The sequence below is a fragment of the Sceloporus occidentalis genome, unplaced genomic scaffold (genome assembly GCF_023333645.1).
Source record: "Sceloporus occidentalis isolate IW3139 unplaced genomic scaffold, rSceOcc1.0.p SCAF_20, whole genome shotgun sequence".
Classification (NCBI taxonomy): domain Eukaryota; kingdom Metazoa; phylum Chordata; class Lepidosauria; order Squamata; family Phrynosomatidae; genus Sceloporus; species Sceloporus occidentalis.
The window spans coordinates 7425967-7450879 of record NW_028317000.1 but is presented as its reverse complement, the minus strand read 5'-3'; the positions used below and the strand labels follow the sequence as shown (position 1 = coordinate 7450879).

Sequence of the window (24913 nt, the reverse complement as noted above, 5' to 3'; positions counted from 1 at the left end):
ATAAACTCTTCTAGAACATGGCAACATCGCCTGAAAAACCCACAAAAGAACTATTGTTGTTGTTGTTGTTGTTGTTTACTTTCAAGTCATTTCTGACATGATATGGCAAATCTAAGGTGAATCTATCATGGGGTTTTCTGGGGCTGACTTGTCTAAGGTTACTCAGTGGATTTCCATAGCTGAGCAGGGAATTGAACCCTGGTCTCCAGACTTCATCTGTCAATGGGGATGATTGATTTAGATTTCCTGCATGGCAGAATGGGGTTGGACTGGATGGCCCTTGCGGTCTCCTCCAACTCTAGGATTCTATGATTATTCTATGGTCAAACCACGATGCTGGCTCTGCGGGGAGCATTCCTTATCTTTAAAATATTGTGTGTTGTGTGCCTTCAAGTCATTTCCGACTTATGGCAACCCTACGGCGAACCTATCCTGGGGTTTTCTTGGCAGGATTGGTTCAGAGGAGGTTTGTCATTGCCTTCCCCTGAGGCTGAGAGAGTGCGACTTGCCCAAATAGGGTCACTATAAGTTGACATGACTTGAAGGTGTGGCAGATACACACAGTTAATGGATGCACCTGGCAGATTTGCTGTTGGACAGTGGTCACCCAATGGGTTTAATGGCCGAGCTGGGAATCGAACCCTGGTCTCCAGAGTCGTAGTCCAATGCTAGATCCACTGCCGACTCTCCTTTGAAATATTATCATCCCACATGGATAAGGAGGGCCAACTGCATTCTTAGCACAAGGCTATAAATCCCAAGGGACACAGTCTTGAAGCCACCGAAATGGATGCAAGCCAAACTCATTCTCAAATCTTATTATGGGGTTTCAATTTCTTCATTCTATAAAGGATTCTTGGTAGGGGCTTTGGCATATATTGCAATATAAAGTAAACTCAGTAGTTCGTTCCCTCCCATATAAATGCCTTTTCAGCTGCCAAAGGGGGATCCTAAGGCAAGCCTGTCATGGGGTTTTCTCAGCAAGGTTTGTTCAGAGGAGGTTTGCCATTGAGGCTGAGAGAGTGTGACTTGACCAAGTCACCCATTAGGTTTCACGGCCAAGGAAAACATAGAATCCTAGAGTTGGAAGAGACCGCAAGAAGGGCCATCCAGTCCAACCCCATTTCTGCCATGCAGGAACTCTCAGTCAAAGCATCCCCGACAGTTGGCCATCCAGCCTCTGCTTAAAGACCTCCAAGAAGGGAGATTCCACTACACTCAGAGGAAGAAGTGTGTTCCACTGTCAGGAAGTTCCTCCTAATGTTTGGGTGGAGTGTCTTTTCCTGGAGCTGTCATCCATTGTTCCGGGTCCTTTTCTCTGGAGCAGCAGAAAACAAGCTTGCTCCCTCCCTCCTCAATATGACATCCCTTTAAATATTTAAACAGGGCTATCATATCACCTCTTAACCTTCTCTTCTCCAGGCTAAACATCCCCAGCTCCCTAAGTCCTTCCTCATGGGGCTTCATGGTTTCCAGACCCTTCACCATTTTGGTCAACCTCCTTTGGACACATGGCTCCAGCTTCTCAATGTCCTTTTTGAGCTGTGGTGCCCAGAACTGGACACAGTGTTATTCCAAAGTAGAATAGAGTGGAACTATGACTCCCCTTGATCTAGACACCATACTTCTATTCATGCAGCCTAGAATCGTATTGGCCTTTTTAGCTGCCGCATCACACTGTTGACTCATGTTCAGCTTGTGGTCTGCTTGGACTCCTAGATCCCTTTCACACATATAAGTCTCTCATTCAGCCAGGTGTCCCCCATCCTATATCTGTTCATTGTCTAACTGGACATTGTCTAATGTCTAATTAACAATTTGTAAGCTGCTCCGATTGCCTTTTGGCTGAAGAGCAGGGCATAAATAAATAATAATAATAATAATAATAATAATAATAATAATTATCAAACCCTGGTCTCCAGAGTCATAATCCAACCAACTACAACTCCCCTAATTACGTAACATTGAGCCACGGTGGTTAAAGCGGTGTCAAACTGCATTATTTCTGCAGTAGAGACTTAAAATCAAACTGGATTTACCCTCTTCTCCTCAGGATACGTTGGTCCCTTCTAAGCCAGGATTATTTGTATTGATTTATATAACGATACAAACAAAAACCCATCAGTGATACCTTTATCGACCAACCGAAATGCACAATAAACGCATATAAATTGTGCATTTTGATTGGTCAATAAAGGTATCACTGGTGGGTTTTTGTTTGTGTTTGTTGAATGGCCAACACAGCTACCCCTGAATATTATTCTATATATCTTTCTCTATTAGATATTATTGTTATCTTGCTTTTATATGTCTGGGAAAGTTTAAACAACATTAAAAAAGAAGGGGGATATTTAAAGTCTATGACTTCTTCCTTGGAAGGAATGAATGGGTTAAAAAAAGTGCCCACAAAAGGGCCAGCTTCAAAATCGGCAGAGCGCATGCGCGCCAGGCCTCCACGCGAGTCTCGCGGCCGTTCGATTGAAGTGGCCTTTCGCCCCGCCCCTTTCTGCCATAGAGCTACGAAAAAGTTAAGACGCCTCTCACCCAGCTCTACTTCCGGGTTCATTCCTTATCCCTTCCCTCACCATTGTAGGCCCAGAACTTCTTTTTTGTGTGGGCTGAGTTCAACTTGGGAGGGACGGAGAGAAAACTAGGGCTGCAACATTGCTCTACAACGAATACAATTTAACCCCGCTTTCCCTGTCATAGCATTCTGGGAATAGCAGGGAATTACATTCCCAGGATGCCACAGCGTGGAGCCATGACGGTGAAAGCGGAGTCAAAACTGGGATTCGTTTCACATTAAGCACAACGGGGCTCGGACGGCGAGAGGAAGAGGAGAAGGAAAAGGCCTCATTTCCAAACTCTATTCTTTTCATACATCTATGGGCCCCAGAGTCCCGCCTCCCCCCTGTCACTCATGGCCGTCCCTGGATTCTGATTGGTGGAAATGGAAACGGGCTGGGAAAGGTGGGTTCTTCCGGTCGTGGCCGCTTCCGGTGCCCGTCCTGCCTCCTCCCTGGCACACTCGCTCATCCCCAAGCACCCACTTCCGGTCTTGTGCGGCTGGGCGGCGGGTGGGGGGCCAGGAGGCCAAGCAGGCGCCCCCTCGCTAGCCCCGCCGGCTTAGAGCCCCAGAGGCCCATCTGTCCACACACTGGGGCCGTCGAATGGTCCCTGGAGGGGCTCAGAGGCACGCCTCCGCCCTCAGGAGCCCAAGCCCCGCCCCCTGGGGACGAAGCCCCGCCCCCAGGAGCCCCCACGCCTCAGGCCCCGCCCCCAAGAGCCTCCCCAGTCAAGCACAGTCTGCCCCAGAATTGGACCCCTGGCATTGGGACCTCTCCCACCTCTGCCCCCCAAAACAGGGGCATCCTGACCCCTTAAATCCCTCTAGCCCCCCAAGATAGGGGGCTTCTCAACCCCTCAATCCATCCCTACCCCCAAAATAGGGATCTTCTGAACCCCCAAAACCTTGAGCCCCCCAAAATAGAGACCTTCTGAACCCCCCCCCATCCATCCCTACCCCAGAATAGGGATCTTCTTACCTCTCCCTCAAATCCTTCTCCCCCCAAAAATAGGGACCTTCTCAATCCCTAATCCATCTCCACCCAAAAATAAGGACCTCCTCACCTCCTAAGTCTCTCTGCCCCCCAAAATAGGGAACTAAATCCCTCACCCCCCAAAAAAATAATTGCATCCTCACCCCTTAAATCCCTCTCCCCCCAATAGAGATCTTTTCACCCCCAAATCCCTCTGCTCCCCCCCCAAATAGGTCTCTTCTCATCCCCCAAATCCCTCTCCACCCCAAAATAGGGCCCTTCCCACCCCCTAAAAGCCTATTCTCCCCACAATAGGGGTCTTCTTACCTCCCCAAAATAGGGACCTTCTCACTAATTTGGTGGGGACAAAATCCCCCCACCTTTGAATAGGTTTTTTTGAGGGAGGCCTCACTTTCCTCCTCCCCATAACTGGTCCCCATAAAGAGGGTGAGGTGTGGGGAACCATTTCAGGGAAGGTGAAGGGGCTTAGGAGGTACTAAATATCCCCCTTCTCCCCCAAAACCTTCCCCCTTTGCCCCCCACAAACCCCCTCCCCATAGTCCCCTGAAGAGAGCCTAGGGGGGTGAGTGTGGGGCTTCCCCATAGATCTCACCCCCCACGACAACAACAAAGAGGCGTGTTGTCGCGGAAGAGGGAGCGAAGGGGTGCCCTGGCCCACCCGCCGGACCCCCAACCGCCCACCATGGAGATGCAGAAGGGGAAAGGGGGTGCAGCAGCCGCAGCAAGTGGTGGAGGAGGAGGAGGAGGAGGCGGTGGAGGTGGAGGTGGAGGAGGAAGCGGCTCAGGAGGGAAGTTGTTCATCTACACCAGCTTGGATGCCAAGGATGAGTTAGAGGAGGTAGGTCCAGTGGTGGAGGCTCCAATGGATGGAAGGCGCTTTGACAAAAGTGGGCCTCCTTCGTCGCCTTCGTCGATGGCCCATCACCAGCCAAAGGCCTCCTGAAAGTCCGCATTTGGCCCCACAGGTCTTGGTGGTGCCCTTTGACCTCTGGTGGCTACGCAATGGCGACATTGCATAGCCAACGAATGGGTCAAGATCCCCTGTGAGGAACATCTTAGGGAGCTGGGGATGTTTAGCCTGGAGAAGAGACGGTTAAGAAGTGATATGATAGCCCTGTTTAAATATTTAAAGGGATGTCATATTGAGGAAGGACCAAGCTTGTTTTCTGCTGCTCCAGAGAATGGGACACAATGGAGCAATGGATGCAAGCTCCAGGAATAGAGATTCCACCTCAACATTAGGAGGAACTCCATGTCCTATTCTCTGGAGCAGCAGAAAACAAGCTTGATCCATCCTCAATGTCACACTCCTCCATATATTTAAACAAGGCTAACATGCTGCCAACTTCTTTCGTTAGTTAATCTCAAAGGCTCTGCAAGATCTCTCTACATACTATTCTACAGAGTAACTCAGCTATATCTACGAATTCTATCATTACCTAGTTTTGGGGAAAGAGAAGGTATAAGTCCTGGTGATGATGGTGGTGATGATGTTACAGGTTGCAGGTTGCCCTTATCCAGAATTCCATAACATTGCAAAATACAAAATGGTCCGCATGTATGGCTGAGGTAGTGACACAGTTGCTTGCTGGAGGTTCAGTGTACACAACCTTTGTTTCGTGCGGTTTGGAAAGTTTGCATTTGTTCCCCACAGGTTGTGGTGGTGCGTTGTGCATAACCTGAGTGGGAGCCCTGACATCTTGCGGCTACGCAAAGGCAACATTGCATAGTTACCAACTGTGTAGCCACCGAGACACGATCGCATGAGACAAGTGTGGCACTTGTATGGAGAATGGATGTTCTCAGTGGACTGCTGCTGAGGTGCTTTATGGTTTTGCTCACGGAGGCCTCCTTGAGTCCCAGTTTGTTGTTCTGGTTGTGTGCCTTCAAGTCGTTTCTGACTTATGGCCACCATAAGGTGACCCAGACCGATGGTTCAGACAACACAAACTTTGTTTTTACACACAAAATACTTTATAAATTGTGTATACAATTACCTTCAGGCTATGTGTATATGAAACATAATTTAATAGTTAGACTTGGGGGGTCCCATCCCCACGATATCTCCTTATGTATATGCAAGTATTCCAACATCTGAAAAACATCCGAAATCCAAAACGCTCCTGGTCCCAAGCATTTCGGATAAGGAAGGCTCAGCTTGCAATATTAATTCATTCAGTGCTCACAATAATGGAAACGAGCAGACATTTTTCAAATCTTCACTGCTCCTCAGCAAGAGAAGAGGGTATGATTTTCCTTTTACAACTTGGGTAAGGCAAATGTGCGGCATAGGACTGTTTTGAATGGGAACGTCTTGGACTCCCGGTGCCTTAGTGCTCAGTGAAAATGCAGGAAGATGTGTTTCTGTCAGAAGTGAAAGAACGGCAGCCTTGAAGGTGGTCACTTATATTCTAGTGCTAAACATGAATTTTGCAAATGGGATTCTTTCTTTTGGAGATACACCTTCACGTTGTTGGTAACTGCCACTGAGTTGACCTCTGCTCATAGTGACGCATTTCCAAGTCTCCCTATCTTCAGCCACTCTTCTCAGATCCTACAGCTGTGATGGTGAACCTTTTTGAGGCCGAGTGCCCAAACTGCAACCCAAAACCCACTTATTTATTGCAAAGTGCCATGTCCCTCTGGCTTTCTAGTAACAAACTCTGTGCTGGGACTATGGCACATGTGCCCACAGAGAGGACTCTGAGTGCCATCACAGGGTCAAGCCCATGACCTCCCTGTTTGAGTCTAGCCATCTGGCATGTGGTCTTCCTCTTTTTCTTCTGTCTTCTACCTTTCCTAGCATTATTGTCTTTTGCAAGTATTCATGCCTTCTCATGATGTGCTCAAAGTATGGCAGCCTCAGTTTAGTCATCTTGGCGTATAATGAGAGTTCTGGCTTGATCTGTCCAAGGGCCCATTTGTTTGTCATTTTGGCTGTCCATGGTGTCTTCAGCATTCTTCGCCAGCATGGAGTCTCCAATGAGTTGGTTTTCTTTCTGTCCGCTTTCTTAATGGTTCAGCTCTCGCATCTGTACATGGTGATTGGAAATAGCATGGTTTGGACAATCCTCGCTTTGTACCGTTGTGGAATTCATCGTTGCACATGTGGTAGCCTCTTTCTTGGTTGGCATGACAAGGAGATATTCATAGAGTCATAGCGTTGGAAGACACCTCAAGTGGAGACTGACTGACTATCAGTAGCTAGCAACTAGTTATGATGGAGGCCCTTGGTATCTGCTGGGTTTTGGTTCCCAGACTCCCCATGGATAACAAAATCCATGGATGCTCAAGTCCCATTATATACAATAGAGTATATTATTGTATTATTATTATTGCTGGCCCTTGGTATCTGCTGGGTTTTGGTGGAACTGTGGAAGATCTCGGCTCATGGCAACATTGCCAAGACCCCCTGTCCTCAACCACTCCCCATAGTTCCTTCAGGCTCTTAGCCATAGCCTCCTTCATTCAGTCTAACCATCTGGCCTACTGTCGTCCTCTCTTTCTACGCCCTTCTACCTTTCCTAACATCACTGTATTTTCTAATGATTTGTGCCTTCTCATGATGTGACCAAAATATGACCGCCTCAGTTTAGTCCTCTTGGCTTCCAGGGAGAGTTCCGGCTTGATCTGTTCCTAGGACCCATCTGTTTGTCTTCTTGTCCATCCATGGTATCCTTGGCACCCTTCTCCAGCACCACATCTCAGATGAGTTTAATTTCTTTCTATCGGCTTTCTCCAGAGTAACATTAGTAAAAAAAAAACAAAAACCCATTACCGAGGGTCCTGTATAATGTGGTATAGGAAGTGGTCAGTGGTGAGGGATGGGGCACCATGATCACTGGGCGAGACCTATTCTAGTGATGCCACTGCAGGAAGCGAAATTGTGCCACTTCTTCTTTTCATTCTGAAAAGGACAACAGAGGAAAATGAAGATCCTGGGCAAGGTAATATGGGGTTCTGGGGCACTTGTGGGGTTGAGTGGGGATATCTTTGCAGGGGTTGCCTGCATGATTCAGGAGCACAAAGTGCCCCCTTTTTAAGGGTCTGAAATGCTTTTTAAAAATGTAGGCTTGTGGGACTTTGAGGGACTGATGTAGGCCTTTTTGTTGTTCTTGTTATCCAGCCTTGAGTCAGTCTTGACCCATGGCGACCCTGTAGATGAGACATCTCCAAGACTCCCTGTCCTCCACTGCTCCTGCAAATTCATACCCATGACCTCCTTAATAGAGTCCATCCATCTTGCCTGTGGTCTTCCTCTCTTCCTATGTCCTTCCATCTTTCCTAGCATTATTGTTTTCTCCAATGAGTCCTCCCTTCTCATAATATGTCCGAAGTACAACAGCCTCAGTTTGGTCATCTTGGCTCCCAGAGAAACTTCTGGCTTGATCTGCTCTAGGACCCCATTTATTTGACCTCTTGGCTGTCCATGGTAACCTCAGCACTCTTCTCCAGCACCACATCTCAAATGAATTTATTCCCTTCCTATCTGCTTTCTTAACTGTCCAGATCTTGCATCCATACATAGTAATAGGGAATACAATGGCTTGCATGGCCTTGTGGACTCTTCTAATGCTATGATTCTATGATTCTGACTTTTGTGCTCAGTTGCATGTCTTTACATTTTAGGATATTTTCTAGTTCTCTCATAGCTGTTCCCTCATAGCTCTAGTTCTCTCATAGCTCTCATTCTTAGCCTTCTTATGATTTCTTGACTGCAGTCCCCACTCTGATCAATATTTGATCCCAGGTATGAAAGTTCTTTTACTATTTCCTCATTATCTAGGTGGAATCTGTGTAAATTCTCCATGGTCATTAGTTTTGTTTTCTTTATGTTCAACAGTAAGCCTGCCTTTGCACTTTCCTTCTTGATCTTCCTTAGTAGTTGTTGCAAGTCTGTGATGTTCTCAGCTTTGGTGGGGGGGGGGCACAAAACTGGGCTCCAGGGCCACATGCAGCCCATGGGTCACCATTTGCTTACCTCTGAAATAGAAGATATCATTTCCCAGCCCTACATCAATTTCTGTTATCTCTAAGTTCAAACACAATCACAGTTGGTAAGGAGTCTTGCCTGTCTCCCTTTAACCCTGGAGTATGAATTCTATCTATTCATAATGCTGGACCTGTCTGTCCCAGAACTTTCTGGAGGCAGTATATCTGTCAGAGGTGGGAATCATGGCTTAGTGCAGTGATGGTCAACCTTTTAGAGGCCGAGTGCCCAACCTGCAACTCAAAATCCACTTATTTATTGCAAAGTGCCATGTCCTTCTGGCTTTCTAGTAAACTCTGGCAAATTCTGTGCTGGGGCGACGGCACATGTGCCCACAGAGAAGGCTCTGAGTGCCACCTCTGGCACAGGTGCCATAGGTTCGCCATCACTGGCTTAGTGGTTCTCAACCTTCCTAATGCAGCAACCCTTTAATACAGTTCCTCATGTTGTGGTGACCCCCAACTATAAAGCCGAGTGGTGTCTCGGTTCCTAAAACCATTGGAAATATGTGTTTTCCGATGGTCTTAGGCGACCTCTGCGAAAGGATCGTTCAACCTCCAAAGGGGTTGTGACCCACAGGTTGAGAACCGCTGGCTTAGATAGTGTTTCACAGTGTTTTCCAGTATTTCTCAGCATGTGCCATGCTGGTTAGGAAGCTGGGCCTTGCAGTCCAACAACATCTGGAGGACCACTGGATTCCCACTCTTGCTGTTGATATTGCTATGCATTGATTTTCTTTCTATCACATTTCTTCACAGAAATACATCTTCCTAGTCACCATATTTCCTATGTCAATTTCCTATTGAATTTCCTAACCTAATATTTATCCTCTTAGATCTTGTATCTCTGGATCAAATAGCTCCCCAGGGCAGAGAGACCCTACTCTGTGGAAAGGGAAGATTAGAGACCTGAAGCATGTCAGAATACTGGGCATTTCAACCGTCAATGTTGGTAATTTGCAAGAGACAGGGCCAGCCCCATGTTTGTTGTTGTGTGCCTTCAAGTTGTTTCCAAGCTATGGAGAGCCTTTCATGGAGTTTTCTTGGCAAGGTTTGTTCAGAGGAGATCCCCTGAAGCCGAGAATCTGCGACTTGTTGAAGGTCACCCAACAGGTTTCATGGCTGAGCAGGGGAGTGAACCCTGGTCTCCAGAGTTGTAGTCCAACACTCAAACCTTTAGTCATACTGGCTCTGGCAAATGTTTTAGCATGGTATCTTATATAGGTTGGCCTGAGAATAATTCTCATTGGGATTTAATTTTTAAATGACTGTGTTGTTAAGTATAAGCATTGTTGTCTAAGGATTTCCCCCTTCCCACAAAAGTATTTTGAGAATATTTGTAGTGGGAAGATTGTGTGTCATACATTACAAAAGCAAAACCAGTCCAGAGTACAGCACATTTTGTTCCTGAAATAGAAACAAGAACCGTAAAAATGGAAATTGATGTAATTTGAACCATTTAAGTTGCCAGGGCCTCTGTTGTCGCTGTCTTGTAACGAATGGGCTTTGTGTGCCAGTAAGTGTTTGAGATATAGCAGGAAGGCTGGTTTATATTCACAAGCAAGCTAGCTTGATAAGTGGGATGTGTTGAGATCTTGATGGGTTGTGTTGAGATCTTGGGTGTATCCACACTGGGCCATCCAGTCCGAACCCATTTTGCCATGCAGGAACACAGAATCAAAGCACCCCCCGACAGATGGCCATCCAGCCTTCTTTAAAGACCTCCAAAGAAGGAGACTCCACCACTTTCCGAGGGAGTGTGTTCCACCCTTGAAAAGCTCTTACTGTCAGGAAGTTCCTCCTAATGTTTAGGTGGAATCTCTTTTCCGGTAGCTTCCACCCATTGCTCCGGGTCCTCTTCTCTGGAACTGCAGAAAACAAGCTTGCTCCATGGGCTCAGTACCCCATACCAGGCCCAAGGATGACACATGGCACCCCTTCAAATATCTAAGCAGGGCTATCATATCACCTCTTGACCTTCTCTTCTCCAGGCTAAACATCCCCAGCTCCCTAAATCTCTCTTTGTAAGGCATGGTTTCCAGATCCTTCACCATTTTGGTCACACTCTGGACACGCTCCATGAGGAAGGAGGAAGAGAAAGGGAAGGGAAGAAGAAGATGATGGAAGAAGAGGAGGGAAAGGGTGAAAGGAAGGAGAAAGAGCTGAAAAGGAAGGAGAAGGAGGTAGTGGTGATGGTGGCATTGTCACCATGGGCTGCACCTTCCCCACTGCGACTGTATGCAAATGCTAAATCCCAATCGAACACCTTCAATTCAACATCCTCTTTATATCAGCCCAGCACTCAGCAGCTGAACTGGCTCAGGAGAGCTGGAGGCCGCAGCAGAGCCCATGGAGGTCTTCCCACCACTGCAAGCTAGGAGTGCCTCCTTGGTGACATTTCAAGGCCCCCCATCCCTCTGAAGTTCTAAAAGCCTGGCTGGAAACGTGAGCCCAGGGCCAAGATAGCCAACCAGTGCCACTCCAGAGACAGTCCAAGGCCAGAACAACCTCCCTTCCACCAGGGTGGAAAGTTACCCAGATGTTTGGAGACAACTTGATAGATCTTGGGTCAGGGGCCAGGAGAATTTCAGGGGCAGAGAGATAAACTACTCCATTTTAGGGAGGGGGCTGATGTTATGACTGTCTCTGTGGAATTTCCCCTTCCACCAAACTCCCTGCGATCAAAGGAGACCTAAGCCATGGCTATTTCAGGGAGAACAGAAGCCTCTCTTTTTCATGCTGGGCCTTCACTTTGGGCACCAGTTAAGTGCTAGGCTGCCTGCAGAGGAATATTTGATACACCATATTATGGTAAATTCTGTGTGCGTATTACCTTTGTTTGATCTTATATGGAACAGAGGTAAAGTCTTATTTTGGCATTACAGTTGGCCCTCCACATTTACGGCTTTGACTTTTACAGATTTGATTATTTGAGGTTTTCATTAGTATGTTCTCTCTAGGAATCTCTAGGTCCTCCAGTGCAACTCTGTCAGAAGTTGACCATAGAGTTGTGCTGGAGCATCTAGAACACTTCTCTAAGCATTGGTAGGTCCTCCAGCATGATTCTATGATCGACGTCTGTCAGATGTTGGCCAGAGAGTTGCACTGGAGGACCTGGAAATTCCTAGAGAGGTGTTCTCTTAGGTAAAAAGAACAGTGGGTTTTTTTATTTGTGGGTTTTCCACATTTATGGGGGTCCTTCACCCCTAAACCCAGTGAATGTGGAGGCACCATTGTATTTATATCGGGGTGGCAAAAGTGTGGCCTCTGGCCCCTGTAAGGCCCCAAGCCTTAGTATCCTCTATGTCTATGTATACATTAATACAGTCAGCCCTTGGTATCGACGGATTTTAATCCATGGATTCGAACAGCCGCAGTTTGGAAATATTTTTAAAATGTATAAATTCGAAAAGGCAAGCCTTCATTTTGACATTTTATATCAGGGATACCCTTTTCCTGTGCCATTGTAGTTAATGGGACTTGAGCATCCATTGATTTTGTTATCCACGGAGGTCTTGGAACTAAATCTCAGCAGATACCTAGGACCCACTGCATTGTCAGGTGTTCAAAATAGCAATATAGAATCATAGAATCATAGAGTTGGAAGAGACCCCAAGGGCCATCCAGCCCAATCCCCTTCTGCCATGCAGGAACTGTCAACCAAAGCATCCCCGACAGATGGCCATCCGGCCTCTGTTTAAAGACCTCTGAGGAAGGAGACTCAAGTGTGTTCCACTGTCGAACAGCCCTTACTCTTAGGAAGTTCCTCCAAATGTTGAGCTGGAATCTCTTTTCCTGGAGCTTGCATCCATTGTTCCAGTTCTAGTCTCTGGAGCAGCAGAAAACAAGCTTGCTCCCTCTTCAATATGACATCCCTTCAAATATTTAAACAGAGCTTTGTCCCAGCTTTCTAGTCTATTCAGGTCATCTTGAATTTTGATCCTTTCTCTGGAGTATTAGCTACTCCTCCTAATTTGGTGTCATCTGCAAATTTGATAAGTATGCTCCCAATTCTGTCCTCCAAGTCATTGATAAAGATGTTGAATAGCACTGGGCCCAGGACAGAGCCCTGTGGGACTCCACTGGTCACTTCTTTCCAGGATGAAAAGGAGCCATTGTTGAGCACCCTTTGGGTTCAGCCGGTCAACCAATTACAAATACAGTATATGTAACAGTTACTTTATCTAGCCCACATTTTCCAAGTTTGTTTGCAAGAATGTCATCGGGAACCTTGTCATATGGGACATATTGCAAAATAGCAGTATGACTTGTGCAATTGACAGTCAGGAAATAGCTATTAATATGTTCACATTCTGCTAAAATACCAAATGAAAATGTTGATTTCAGTTAACTTAGTCATGTGTTTCTCTGCAAAATTAACATAATGTTCATATTAATGAATTATATAAATTACATATATGTCATATGTAAATTCTGAACATTGCCACCATTGAAACACATGATATTTTGGAAGCAACCATGATGAGCATCTTTGGTTCAGGGATGGTAGGGAGCAATTTACCATTATTCTGTGTTAACTATTAATAAAAATACATTTTTAAAAAATGGTTTAAGTTGCCTTATTATCTGTATGCAATATAGAGGTCTGTAGGCACAGGGAAGGGTAGAAGTCTTATAATAAATCTTTTAAGAAATTGAATTATACACACATTCATAATTGAGGTGCCAATAGTCATCCCTTGGATACAGAGGGCAGATACCTATGCCTTTCCAACTGGCACAACCCTTTTTCTTTATTCATTTCAGAAGCTTGAAAGATGCATGGCTACTGTCACATCCCTCACAAGCGGAGTATCGGAGAGAGAAGCCAATGACGCCCTGAATGCTCACGTAAGTATCTTGTATTCAAAAAGGTAGCCATGTTGGTCTGTTTCAGCATAAAAAGCTGAAAAGGAACCCCGGAGCACCTTTGGAATATAAAAAAGCTACAGGAACCTAGCAATAAGCTTTTGAAGACTCTAGCCTGCTTGGATTGGGTGAAATGGAGTGGAATCCAAAAAAGCTTATGTTAAAAATTTCTTTCATTGAGTCTCTAAGGTGCCACAGGATTTCTTTATATCAGAGATGGGCAATAGCTTGCAGACCAGGGAGCAGTTCAGAATGTAACCTGGAAGTAGGGTTGCCACACTGAAAACTAGAGAGAACTCCGTTACCTTGAATTACAGTCGAACCTTCTTATACACGGATTTTTTATACACAGATTCAAGCATACATGGTTTGAAAATGTTCCAAAAAAGTATAAATTTACCTTGATTTCCCATTTTTTATAAGGGACACCATTTTGCTATGTCATTATATTTAATGGGACTTGAGCATACACGGATTTTGTTATACACGGGGGATCTTGGAACCAAACCCCAGTGTATAACAAGGGTCCACTGTATTGTGTAGAAGAGGGAATTTCATCAGGAATTGTTTGTTATTTGGTTGTGTGACAAGCAACACCTCTGGCATTCCCTCTTCTGCGCATGTTGTACATGCCATCAAGTCATCTATGTGTACATGCTATCAAGTCATCTACTTATGGAGACCTCATTCATTTCCTAGGGTTTTCTTAGGCAAGGAATACTCAGAGGTGGTTTTGCCAGTTCTTTCACCTGAAATATAGCCTCAAGCACCTGGTATTGATTGCCATCCAAGGACTAACCAGAGCTGACTCTGCTTAGCTTCCAAGATCAGACAGGATCTGGTGCCTTCTTTTCTACATAACCATTAAAGTTACAGGAGTCCTCTCCAGTTTGGCAACCCTTCATCAAACTTGGCCAACAGTTGGATCACTATCTTTTTTCCTTCCCTCAGGTATGTAAAGGAGCCCCCCAGCATGAGGAGATATGCCTGGGACTCTTCACCCTGATCCTCACAGAACCTGCTCAGGCACAGAAGGTAAAGTTCCCTGGTTTATTGCCCTCAAAAGTGTAGTTTTTCATGGCTACCCTGCATTTCTCCTTTCTGTGCTACACTTGGGGGCCTTTTAAATCACTTCACTCACATGGAGATTTGACTCAGCAGTGAAAGCTTCCTCAGAAAAGAGAATAAGATCTCCAGGAAAACTTTGTTGTTGTTGTTGTTGTTGTTGTTGACTACTTTCAAGTTGACTTTGACCTATGCCGAACCTATAAATGAGAGACCACCAAGTCATCCTATTCTCAACCATCCTGCTCAGCTCTTGCAGATTCATGGCCATGGCTTCTCTGATTCTATCCATCTAGAGTGTGGTCATCCTCTTTTCCTATTGCCCCCAACTTTACCAAGCACTATATATAGTCTTTTCTAGTAAGCTCCTGAGACTTGGTGCAGTTACTGGGAAGGCTGTGTCTTGTGTCCCCAACAGCCATGCATGTGATGGTGGTGGGACTTAGAGAAAGGCCTCTTTCGAGGATCTCAGAGCCTCAGAGAGTTTCATACAGGTAGGATCTGCATCATTTTGTTATGAGACCTACTTGTAAAAGCAGGAGTAAAAGCTTCTGCTGCAATGGCATTTCCAGCTAGACTGCTTTCTAGTGGTGCATATTTTGAAATCTTGTATTTATCAATATAAAATTTGATTCGGTCTCTCTAAGTAGGGCATGCAAAGGCCTGCCTGCAGTTTAATATCCTACACAAGGTCTGGTTTTTCCACCTGCTTATTTTCTGGGAATTAACAGATTATTTTATCAGTGGACAGGAGCCACTGAAAAGGAGGTTGCCTTCTTGGAAAAGTTTTCTGTGAGTTCACGAGGTTCATAGTGGGATCAGTCCACAGTTTTTTTCTCTCTAGCAATTTCCCCCCAAGACCAAAGTGCAGAAAAAGTTATCCTTTGGGACTACGCTTGCCAGAGTCCCCTACCATCATGGCTGCTTGGGGATTCTGGGTGCTCTAGTCCAGAAAATAACCTTTCCAAGCTCTGCTCAGAATGCTTTCTGAGTTGTGGCAGCTGGTGGCTCCTGTGTCAACAGAGAGGTGAATCGACTCCAGATTTTAGTTCATACTTGAAAGATGTTGTCCAGGGTGCTTCAGCTCCTATAAAAGCACATTGGACAGCTCCTATAAAACTGTCCAAAACCTGGAATGGTTTCATCCCCTCATTGGCATGGGACCCTGTTCTGAGAGGCCTGTGCCTTATAGAGGTCCTTTAAAACAGTGGTTCTCAAACTGGGGGACAAATTACCTAGGTGGGGGAAAAGTTGCTCAAGGGAGCTGTAAAACTTGGAAGCCCTGATTCCTCTCCCCATCTTCTCCTTCTCCTCCTCTTCTGATTCCCAAACTTTTCATGTCCTGGAGTGGAAGAAAAAGGGAAGCAGGGATCTTGGAGTCTCTGCCTGCAGGAGGAGGAGGAGGAGGAGGAGGAGGAGGAGGAGGAGGAGGAGGAGGAGGAGGAGGAGGAGGAGAACTATTTCCTTATAAAATGTTAAAATATGAATATACATGAATGTATAAACAAAAATATGCACACTATACAAACCAAACATTTTTATTCTTGTACTATGTCCAGCAAAAAAAAAAGTGTGTGTGTGTGTGTGTGTGTGTGTGTGTGTGTGTGTGTGTGTGATGTCTGCATATAGATGCATAGAAGGTCACAAGGATAAAAAGTTTGAGAACCACTTCTTTAAAGCTTTCCAAAACTTGGAGAGGATTCACCACCCTGCCGACATGAATCACAACCCTGTTCTGAGAGGCCTCAATTCTTTCGAGATATCCATTAATGCTATGCAAAACCCAAAATGGAATTCACGTCCCATTGGCATGGGCCACAGTTTTGTTCTGAGAGGCTTAGTGCCTTGGATAGCTCCTTTAACGGTATGCAAAACTTCAAGCAGATCCTTGTCCCTTCTGAGCTGAGACCTAGCCCTGTTCTAAGAAGCCTCAGTGAACAGTTCATGCAGGTGCCAAAAGAGTGTGGAAGGATGATCCCAGATGTGGCCAGTTGTGCCTGTGCATGTGTGAGCCAGCCCTCTTTGCCTTGTGTGCAGCCTTGCTTCAAACCCTGTGCTGGAGGCAGAGAGAAAATGCCACATCTTTCCTCGTTCTTTGTAGAACTGGACACAGGATTCCAGGTGAGGCCTGACCAAAGCAGAATAAGAGTGGCACTATTGCTTCCCTTGTTCTGGACACTATACTTCTATTGATGTATCCTAGAACTGCATCGTGAGTACTTATTTCAAGGGAAGGAAAAACTCTCTTCACATGTTCAAAGGTGCTCTTTTTATTTACAACTGATAAAGCAACACGTAGGACTCAGCAGCAGGGGAAGAGAAATGGAAGCCAAGGTAGGCAGGAGAAGAATATTTGATTTGATTGGTTTTCACACAGCCATCCACTTTCAAAGCCTTTCAGATGCGATCTCCCTTCTTGACCTCTCTGAACTGCTTCTCCAACACCGAAAATTAGCTGTGCTAACACTCATCCGCAGAGGCACTTGGGTCCGTCAAAGTGACAGCAGCGAATGCCACAAGGCCATGCTTTCACCTCACCGCCCTCGCTTACTTCTTGCTTTTAATTAATGTTCCCTTCCTAAACTTAGAGGGGGAGCTTTCATCTCCTGTTCTCTCTCCTCCTTCTCCATCACCCAGGCTTTTATCTCCCACCCGGAGTTCAAAGCAACAGCCTCCTTGACATCTCCTCGTTCTTGTCCCTCTGGGGTCTAGATGGGCCAGAGCTGGGCAATTCTGATTTATTCATTTAAATGACGCATCCATCAGCCTCCGTTTCCTTTCTGCTAATGAAATGGGTTGTCTTAGGAAGAGCTGCTGGAGCACGTCCATGATGGCAGCAGGCTGAAATATAGATTGCGGTGGTGAATAATGAAGCGATCTGAGTCATCTGTCCATCCCACCAACACACCCTTTTCAGCTGCCAGCTTAGGAAAGCCTCCTGTGTGCCACTCTGTTCTGCTTTGGTCAGACCGCATCTGGAATCCTGTGTCCAGTTCTGGGCACACCACAATTCATGAAGCTGGAATGTACCCAGAGAAGGCTGACCAAGAGGACCAAAGTTTTGGAAACCAAGCCTTCTGAGGAACAATTTAGGGAGCTGGATATGTTTAGCATGGATCTCGACCCATGCCGACCCTGCTGATGGGACATCACCAAGACCTCCCATCCTCCACTGTTCTGCCCAACTTCTGCAAACTCCTATTCATGATCTTTTTAATAGAGTCCATCCACCTAGCATGCCACCTTTCTCTCTTTCTGCTTCCCTCCACCTTTCCTAGCATTATTTTTTTTCCCCAAGGAGTCTTCCCTTCTCATAAATGTGTCCGAAGTACAACAGCCTCAGTTTGGTCATCTTGGCTTCCAGAGAGATTTCTGGCCTGATCTGTTCTAGAAGTCATTTGTTTGTTTTTTTGGCTGTCCATGGCATCCTCAGCACTCTTCTCCATCACCACATCTCCAATGAGTTGGTTTTCTTCCTATCCACTTTCTTAACTGTTCAGCTTTCGCATCCAATCCATGGTAAAAGGGAATACAATGGCTTGTACGATTCTAACTTTTGTACTGAGTTGTATATCTTTGCATTTTAGGATCTTTCCTAGCTGTCTTTAAATAACTGAAGGAATGTCATGTAGAAGATGGAGCTTCTACATGACATGTTTTCTGCTGTTCCAGAGGCTAGGACATAAACCAGTGGATTCAAATTATAAGAAAATAGATCCTACCGAAAGAAAAAAAACAATCTAAGAGCTATGCGACAGTGGAATAGATTGCCTTGGAGGGTGATGGACCCTTCATCTTTGGAGGTCTTAAAACTGAATATGGATGGGCATCTTTCAGGAGTGCTTTATTTGTGTATTCCTGAACAGCAGGGGTTGGACTAGCTGGCCCTTATGGTCCTTCGAACTATGATTCTATTATTATTATTATTATTATTATTATTATTATTATTATTATTATTTCTTTCTCCCACCCTCTCCTTCCAGCAGCTCTCTTTGGAATTACAATATATGTTCCTTGAAACAATACCTCAATAGTGTTTGTCCCTTCCAACTCTGATCCTATGATTTTATAGTGGGCCCTTGATATCCACTGTGGTTTGGTTCCAGGACCCCATGTGGATATCAAATCTGTGGACGCTCAAGTCCCATTAAATACAGTGACATATTCGAGGGGTTTCCCTTAAATAAAATGGCAAAATCAAGATTTGCTTTTTTGAAATTTATATATATTTTTGAATTTTTTTCAAGCCATGGATGCTTGAATCCATGGATGAATCTGTGGATACAGAGATCCGACTGTATTTCCATAGTGCCATTTACTTCTCATGTTTTCTTCCTGCTGCTGTCTTGGCCTCGGGAGGAGCAAAAGACCTTGCCCCATCTCTGTCCCTCCAAACTCAAGCGGGCATTTAACATTTAAAAAGCCCGGAAGGGCCGAGCGAAACCTTCACTCTTGTTGAGCGTGGTTTTTTGTCAGGTCGTGAAAAAGGAACTAATCAAAGACCTTTTCAGAGACCCCATTAACCTCTTTGATGGAGAATTTGGAGACCATATCCCTCCTCCCTGGATGTGACATTTAGCAGCACAGATTAACATTAATGGAGAAATAACTTAGCAAATGACTTCCTGATTTTTTCCTCTCCCCCCTACCTTTATGTCCTCCAGTTTGGGCCTCAAATGGCAAGAGGAAGACATTTTTCTCCCTCTCTCGCTTTTTAGAGTTCCAGTTTTTGGAGTGTCTGACTTCAGTAGGTGCAGATACACTCTGCTCCTGGTAGCCACTGTTTAGCTTGCTTTCCATCTTCAGAGGCTGAGTCTACCAGGTTCCTACTACATGTGGCACCCTCTTTTTCAGGTCTACTTGGTGTGATGATTCTCATTTCTCTCTTTGCAAAGCAGAAAGGTCTCCGGGAGCCATGGTGCATAAACAATGGAGTCTTTGGATCTAGTTCTCTGGGCCATCTATGGGTCAGAGCCCTATGCTGCCACAGGCATTGAATGAAAGCACATGCACACAAGCTTTGCAAGAGAAAAATGCTCCTAGAGAGAGGGTGGGTGTTGTAGTTCTCTCCTTGTATTCCCCATGAGGTGGGGTCCCACCTGAATCCCATGTCTTAACTTCAGAATAAATTAATAGCATTGGGATGGCTTTCCCCAAGGCTCTGGCTTCAGTCACACTGGCTACAAGGAAGACCAAGTTGAAGTTCTTGCCTAAGAGAAATCTTGGAAATTTGTGGGGTTACCATAAGTCGACTTGAAGACACACACACACACACACACTTTCAAAGACCTTCGAAAGGAGTACATATCTGTGTCTTTTCCCAAATTCAAGTGATAACAACATCCAGGTTGGCTAGGAATTCTGAGATCTGTAGTCCAAAAAGTATCTTTTCTAAGCTCTCCCAAAATTCTCGTCTTTGCCAACTCATGGGAGGCTACTTGGCTTGTTTGCAGAGCTTTGACTTCCAAAACTGAAGTGTCCTATTATCACCACCCTTTGCTACATCTCCTCCCATCTGCACCCAAAAAATTGCCAGAAAACTCTTTAAGCCATTAAAAAAATGCAGAAAGTCTCTTTTTTTGGTACTTGGGTCCTTCCCTTCTCACTATATCCACCTGAAAACCTGTAGCCCTTTTCCCTCCTCTTGTAACTGTTCTATGAGCCCTAGGTATCTCTTCTTCACTCTGTAACATTGGCTCTCAACTCTTCCCAGGGCTTGCATGCCAATCCGTGGCTAAACCTCCAGTGATTGAGAGAACTGGGACCTATTTTGAAACAGCTGCTGCAGACTTGAATAAGCAAATTTAAGTTTGGAACAGAGCTCATTCTCTGTGTGCAGTCATACATCTTGGAAAAGCCAAGCCCCAGTTGATTTATGGTAATCTCACACAGTTGGCTGTGCTCTATGTATGTTTTGCATTATGCATAACGTAGAATTGCTTTCACAATTCAGTTGGTTAGGGCTGGTTTCTTTACTGGAGGCATGAATAACTTCTTTTGCTTCTTGTAGTTTCTGATTTTTCTGACAGGGAGTCATGAAGGGTCTCTGTGATTTCCAAACCCCAGTGTATGTGTCTTCCAGTCGCCTGTCAACCTATCATGATACCATGAATTTCTAGTACTCTCCATATATATTTTGTAAGAGAGTGAGACTCATGCCTCTAGAATCCTTCAGTGCAGACCTTCCTTGCACCTTGTCTTAGCAAAAACCCCACAAACTTTTTAAAAACCGAAAGTGAACTGGATCTATCTGGGAGTGAGTAGTGCAGGCCACACTGGGTCTATTGCATGTGTTGAATGGATCAGCTGCAGTTGCCCACTCCTGAATTCCTAGCTTGCCCCTTGTTTCGTCCCAAGGAAGGAAGGGGAAGAATGGCAAATGTGGAAGGGGGCCAGAGAGAATCAGGGAGCAAAATGCAATCAGTCGATCGATCGATCAAATCAATCAATCAATATCCTGCCTTTGTCATAATGTTGGACTCAGAGCAGCTTTGAGTCCAAAAGAATTGAAGTCAAAGCAGCTTTGAGTCCAAATGAAACGAAATAACCAAAATAGTGTGCCATACTAACGTTTTAAAAAGCACTAACCATTAAACCATCAATCCAGTGAACAAATTAATGTATAACAGTTAAAAATCAAATTAAAAGTTTATAACATGTTAGAAGCAAAACACCCATTGCAGTTCTTTCCCAAGCAGTTCAGATGGGATGAACCAGAGTTGCTGTCAGGCTTCCAGGGTCCAGAGCAGACTTTCTAAAATATTTTGTTTAAAGCAGTGGTGGGGAAGCTTAAACCATCTATATGTTTGGTGCTACAAATCCCATAGCCCCTTATGCTTGGTGGAGCATGATGAGAATTGTAGACCCATACCTTTGGAGTATCAAAACTTCCCCTCCACAATTTAGAGAAGTTGTAGTTCAGGCCTTATTATCCAGATATTGCAAATTGGCATCTTGTCAAGTACCAGAACCTTACTGTGTTCCATTCAGCTGCTATCCCTCCTCCATGTAAACAGCCAAAACTGTTAATCGCATCCTAACTTTTCTTCATCACAGTGTTACCGGGACCTGGCCCTTGTGAGCCGAGATGGCATGAATGCCGTGTTGACCAAGATGAATCAGCTTCTGATGGAAAAATACCTGAAGCTGCAAGATTCGTGTCGGACTCAGGTGAGAAGTTAGATGTTATCACTGGCACTTGTCTGCATGCATGCTTTAGAAGAATGAGGAGATGAAGCAGGGGGAGAGATTAATCTCATGGTGATGCTGCAAACTATACAGCTTCTTCTCCAGGGTTTGGAATTCTGCAACCTTAAGGCCCAAATTCTGCAGCTGGAATGGCTGCTGCAGATTTACAAGGTGATTTATTGAGCTGTGTAACACAATTACACATCCTTCTGTGACCAGATTTAGCGTTTTCAATGGAAAACTGTGTCCGACCGAAACCATGAGAAAGAAACCAAAATGGTACTTCAAAAAACCGGGTGGGGAACGTCAAACACTATAGCCAAATCTGGTCCTTATGTAGTGCCAACTACATGTACTCTCCATATGTCCACACTTCTTTCCGCGTGACACCAGTGTTTGCTGGTTTCCCAGCTTTTGTCCTCCCCCTCCTCACCTGGAGAAGAGGTGAGATCATAAGGGGTGAGACCTTTAAACATTTGAAGAGATGTCATATTGAGCATGGAGCGAGCTTGTTTTCTGCTGCTCCAGAGACGAGCATGGTGCAGTGGATTCAAACTACAGGAAAAGGGATTCCACCTATACATTAGAAAGAACGTCCTGATGGTAAGACCTGTCTTGCTAGTGAAACACACTGTCCTGGAGTATGGTGGAGTTTCCTTCTTTGGAGGTTTTTAAACAGAGGTTGGATGGCCATCAGTCGGGGGTGCTTAGCTTGTGTATTCTTACATTGTGTATTCTTCCAACTCTGTGGTTCTGTGATTCATCAGATTCTGATGAAGTAGACCTAGGGTCCGAACAGACAGGCCAAAATAAAGCTGTTTTGGGGCCAGTTTGGAAGTGGGCTGTTTAAATGACGCATGTGTCCCAAACTATGCTAAAGCCATGCTCCAGTCCTAAGGACTGCTTTGGCACAGCTTCTGGCCTCTTAAGTGTGTAATTTAAACAGCATACCTCCAAAGTGACCTGAAGAAGCTTTATTTTGGCCTGTCTATTCGGGCCCCTAGTCTCCAAAAGCTTATGCTACAACCTTCTTTCTCTCAGTCTCAAAGGTATCCTTTTTTATGTCGATGAGGGAGTGTGGGGCTGAGCACTGGAGTTTGGTTTGGGCCCACACCTTTGTATCCGTTCTAAATCCTCCTGTTTTGCTCCCATTCTTTAGCTGGTTTGGCTGCTGCGGGAGATGGTGAGGAGTGGGATCCTTGGCATAGATGGGATCTGCATGACCTACATGAAGCAGATTGCAGGTGAGTGTGTTGGATGGCCTCGCCTCATATAGCCTTGCATAGGTTTCTTTGCCCCATGGGATGCTGGCAACCTCTGGTGCTCCCCTAGCCCAGCTTTGAACTGTCGGGTATGATTTGATTGAGAGTTCCTGCATGGCAGAGGGTTGGACTGGTTGGCTCTTGTCTCTTCCAACTCTAGGATTCTATGAACTGCTGACTTAAGGTAACATGACCTTGTTAAAAAATAATACCGTATGGTATGGCACCAAGGGACTATGGTTGCCAACAGCTACTGAGAGCACCAGTTTAATGGAATAAAGCTGCTTTAAACCAGAGGTAGGCAGGAAGAAGTGGCTGAAAGGAGGGTTACTCATTTTCTGTCAAAGCAATCAAGGTCCAAACAACGTACGCAATTAGCAACACACTTTTCTAGATGCATTAAGAGAGATCGCAAAAAATCAAGCCCTTCTAGTTTGGGCAGCGAGGGGGGGGAATCTCAGGTGTGTTTGGAATTTAGTTTAAAGAAAATAACCATTACATAGGAGGCTATTTCTAGCAAACTATATGTGTAATGAGTGTGTGTGTGTTTAAAAAATAGCACCCTTTACTGGTGTGCAATTGCCGATATAGAACATCAGGGGGACGAACCCCTGATGAGCCAATTTAGTAAAATAGTTCAATCTTCAAACCATTTTGTAAAATTGTTTTGCAGTGTTGTTTTATTTTTGAAGACATCCTGTAAAATTAGACTGTTTGAAAAGATGTCCTTTTCAACGGTGTGTAATCTATATATGGTAATTTGGGAGTCACAAAATGGATTGAACGTACAGAATAAAGATGTGGAAGATGTATATCTTATATACACAAACAGGCAAACACACACACCTGTGTTCATGCTACCTTTTGTCCAAGTGTACATAAGCTGAAATGCTTGCATAATGTATTAGTGGAGCTTGGAAATATTTTTGTAAACTGCTGTGTACCAGGGTTCGAATCCCTGCTTGGCCACGAAAACTCAATAGGCAACCTTGAGAAGTGACACACTCTCAGCCTCAGAGGCAGGCAAGTGCAAACCGCCTCTGAATAAATTCCGCCAAGAAAACTCCATGATAGCTTCACCTTCAGAAGTGACTTCAAGGCACACAACAACAACACTTTCTCTACCCCCCCCCCCCCATTCTCCTTTCCATAGTTGTGCTAATGTCCATGCAAATTCTCTCAGCCCATGCAAGTCAGCATATGATAGCCCTGTTTAAATATTTGGAGAGGTGTCATGTTGAGGAGGGAGCAAGCTTGTTTTCTGCTGCTCCAGAGAACAGGATCCGGAGCAATGGATGCAAGCTACAGGAAAAGAGATTCTACCTCAACGTTAGGAGGAACCTCCTGAGAGTAAGGGCTGTTCGACAGTGGAACACACCCCCTCAGAGTGTAGTGGAATCTCCCTCCTTGGAGGTCTTTATGCAAAGGCTGGATGCCCATCTGTCAGGTATGCTTTGATCTAGGCCAGCTTAAGACATTTTGATGCTTGAGTCAAAAGACAAGGGGCATAGTCTGAATGCAATAGTTCCTTTGTCACCTTGCCTTTCTCCTTTCCCCTGTTTGCCTTTCTCTACCGAATCAGGTGTAAACTTGATAGGGATTCTCTGGAGAACTTTTGGCACAGGGTTGTCGCCTTGGCGGCCATTCTTCCATGGAAGGAATTCACCCGCTGTCCCCGCAGACTGGAATGCTGACTTTTCTTCACTTTTTATTGCCTGCATATGGGAGGAGGAATGAGCAAAAGATTATCTGTGGTCTGCCCCCCCTTCAACCCGACCCAAGGGGACCCTAGGAGTCATAGGGGGACGAACCCCTGATGAGCCAATGAACTGTACTCTTCATTCCTTCGTTCTCTGTCTCTGCCAAACTTGCATTGACTTGGCTTTGAGGAAAAGCCACCCCTGGCTTTCTCCCTCTCCGGGCGGCCTCTTTCCCCAACTCTGTTCTCTTGCTTCTTTGGTCGATTTTTGTGTTTTATGA

General features: G+C 45.2%; 1 protein-coding gene across 1 annotated transcript in view; it reads left to right on the top strand.

Moving 5' to 3' along the window:
- Nucleotides 1-3029: 3029 nt before the first annotated feature.
- Nucleotides 3030-24913, top strand: part of INTS3 (integrator complex subunit 3) — a 79404-nt gene continuing 57520 nt past the window's right edge. The window contains exons 1-5 of the mRNA XM_089483665.1: nt 3030-4398; nt 13317-13400; nt 14370-14453; nt 21540-21653; nt 22831-22915. Of these exons, the coding sequence (XP_089339791.1) occupies nt 4243-4398; nt 13317-13400; nt 14370-14453; nt 21540-21653; nt 22831-22915 (523 nt within the window). The 5' untranslated portion in view covers nt 3030-4242. The remainder of the gene's footprint in view (nt 4399-13316; nt 13401-14369; nt 14454-21539; nt 21654-22830; nt 22916-24913) is intronic.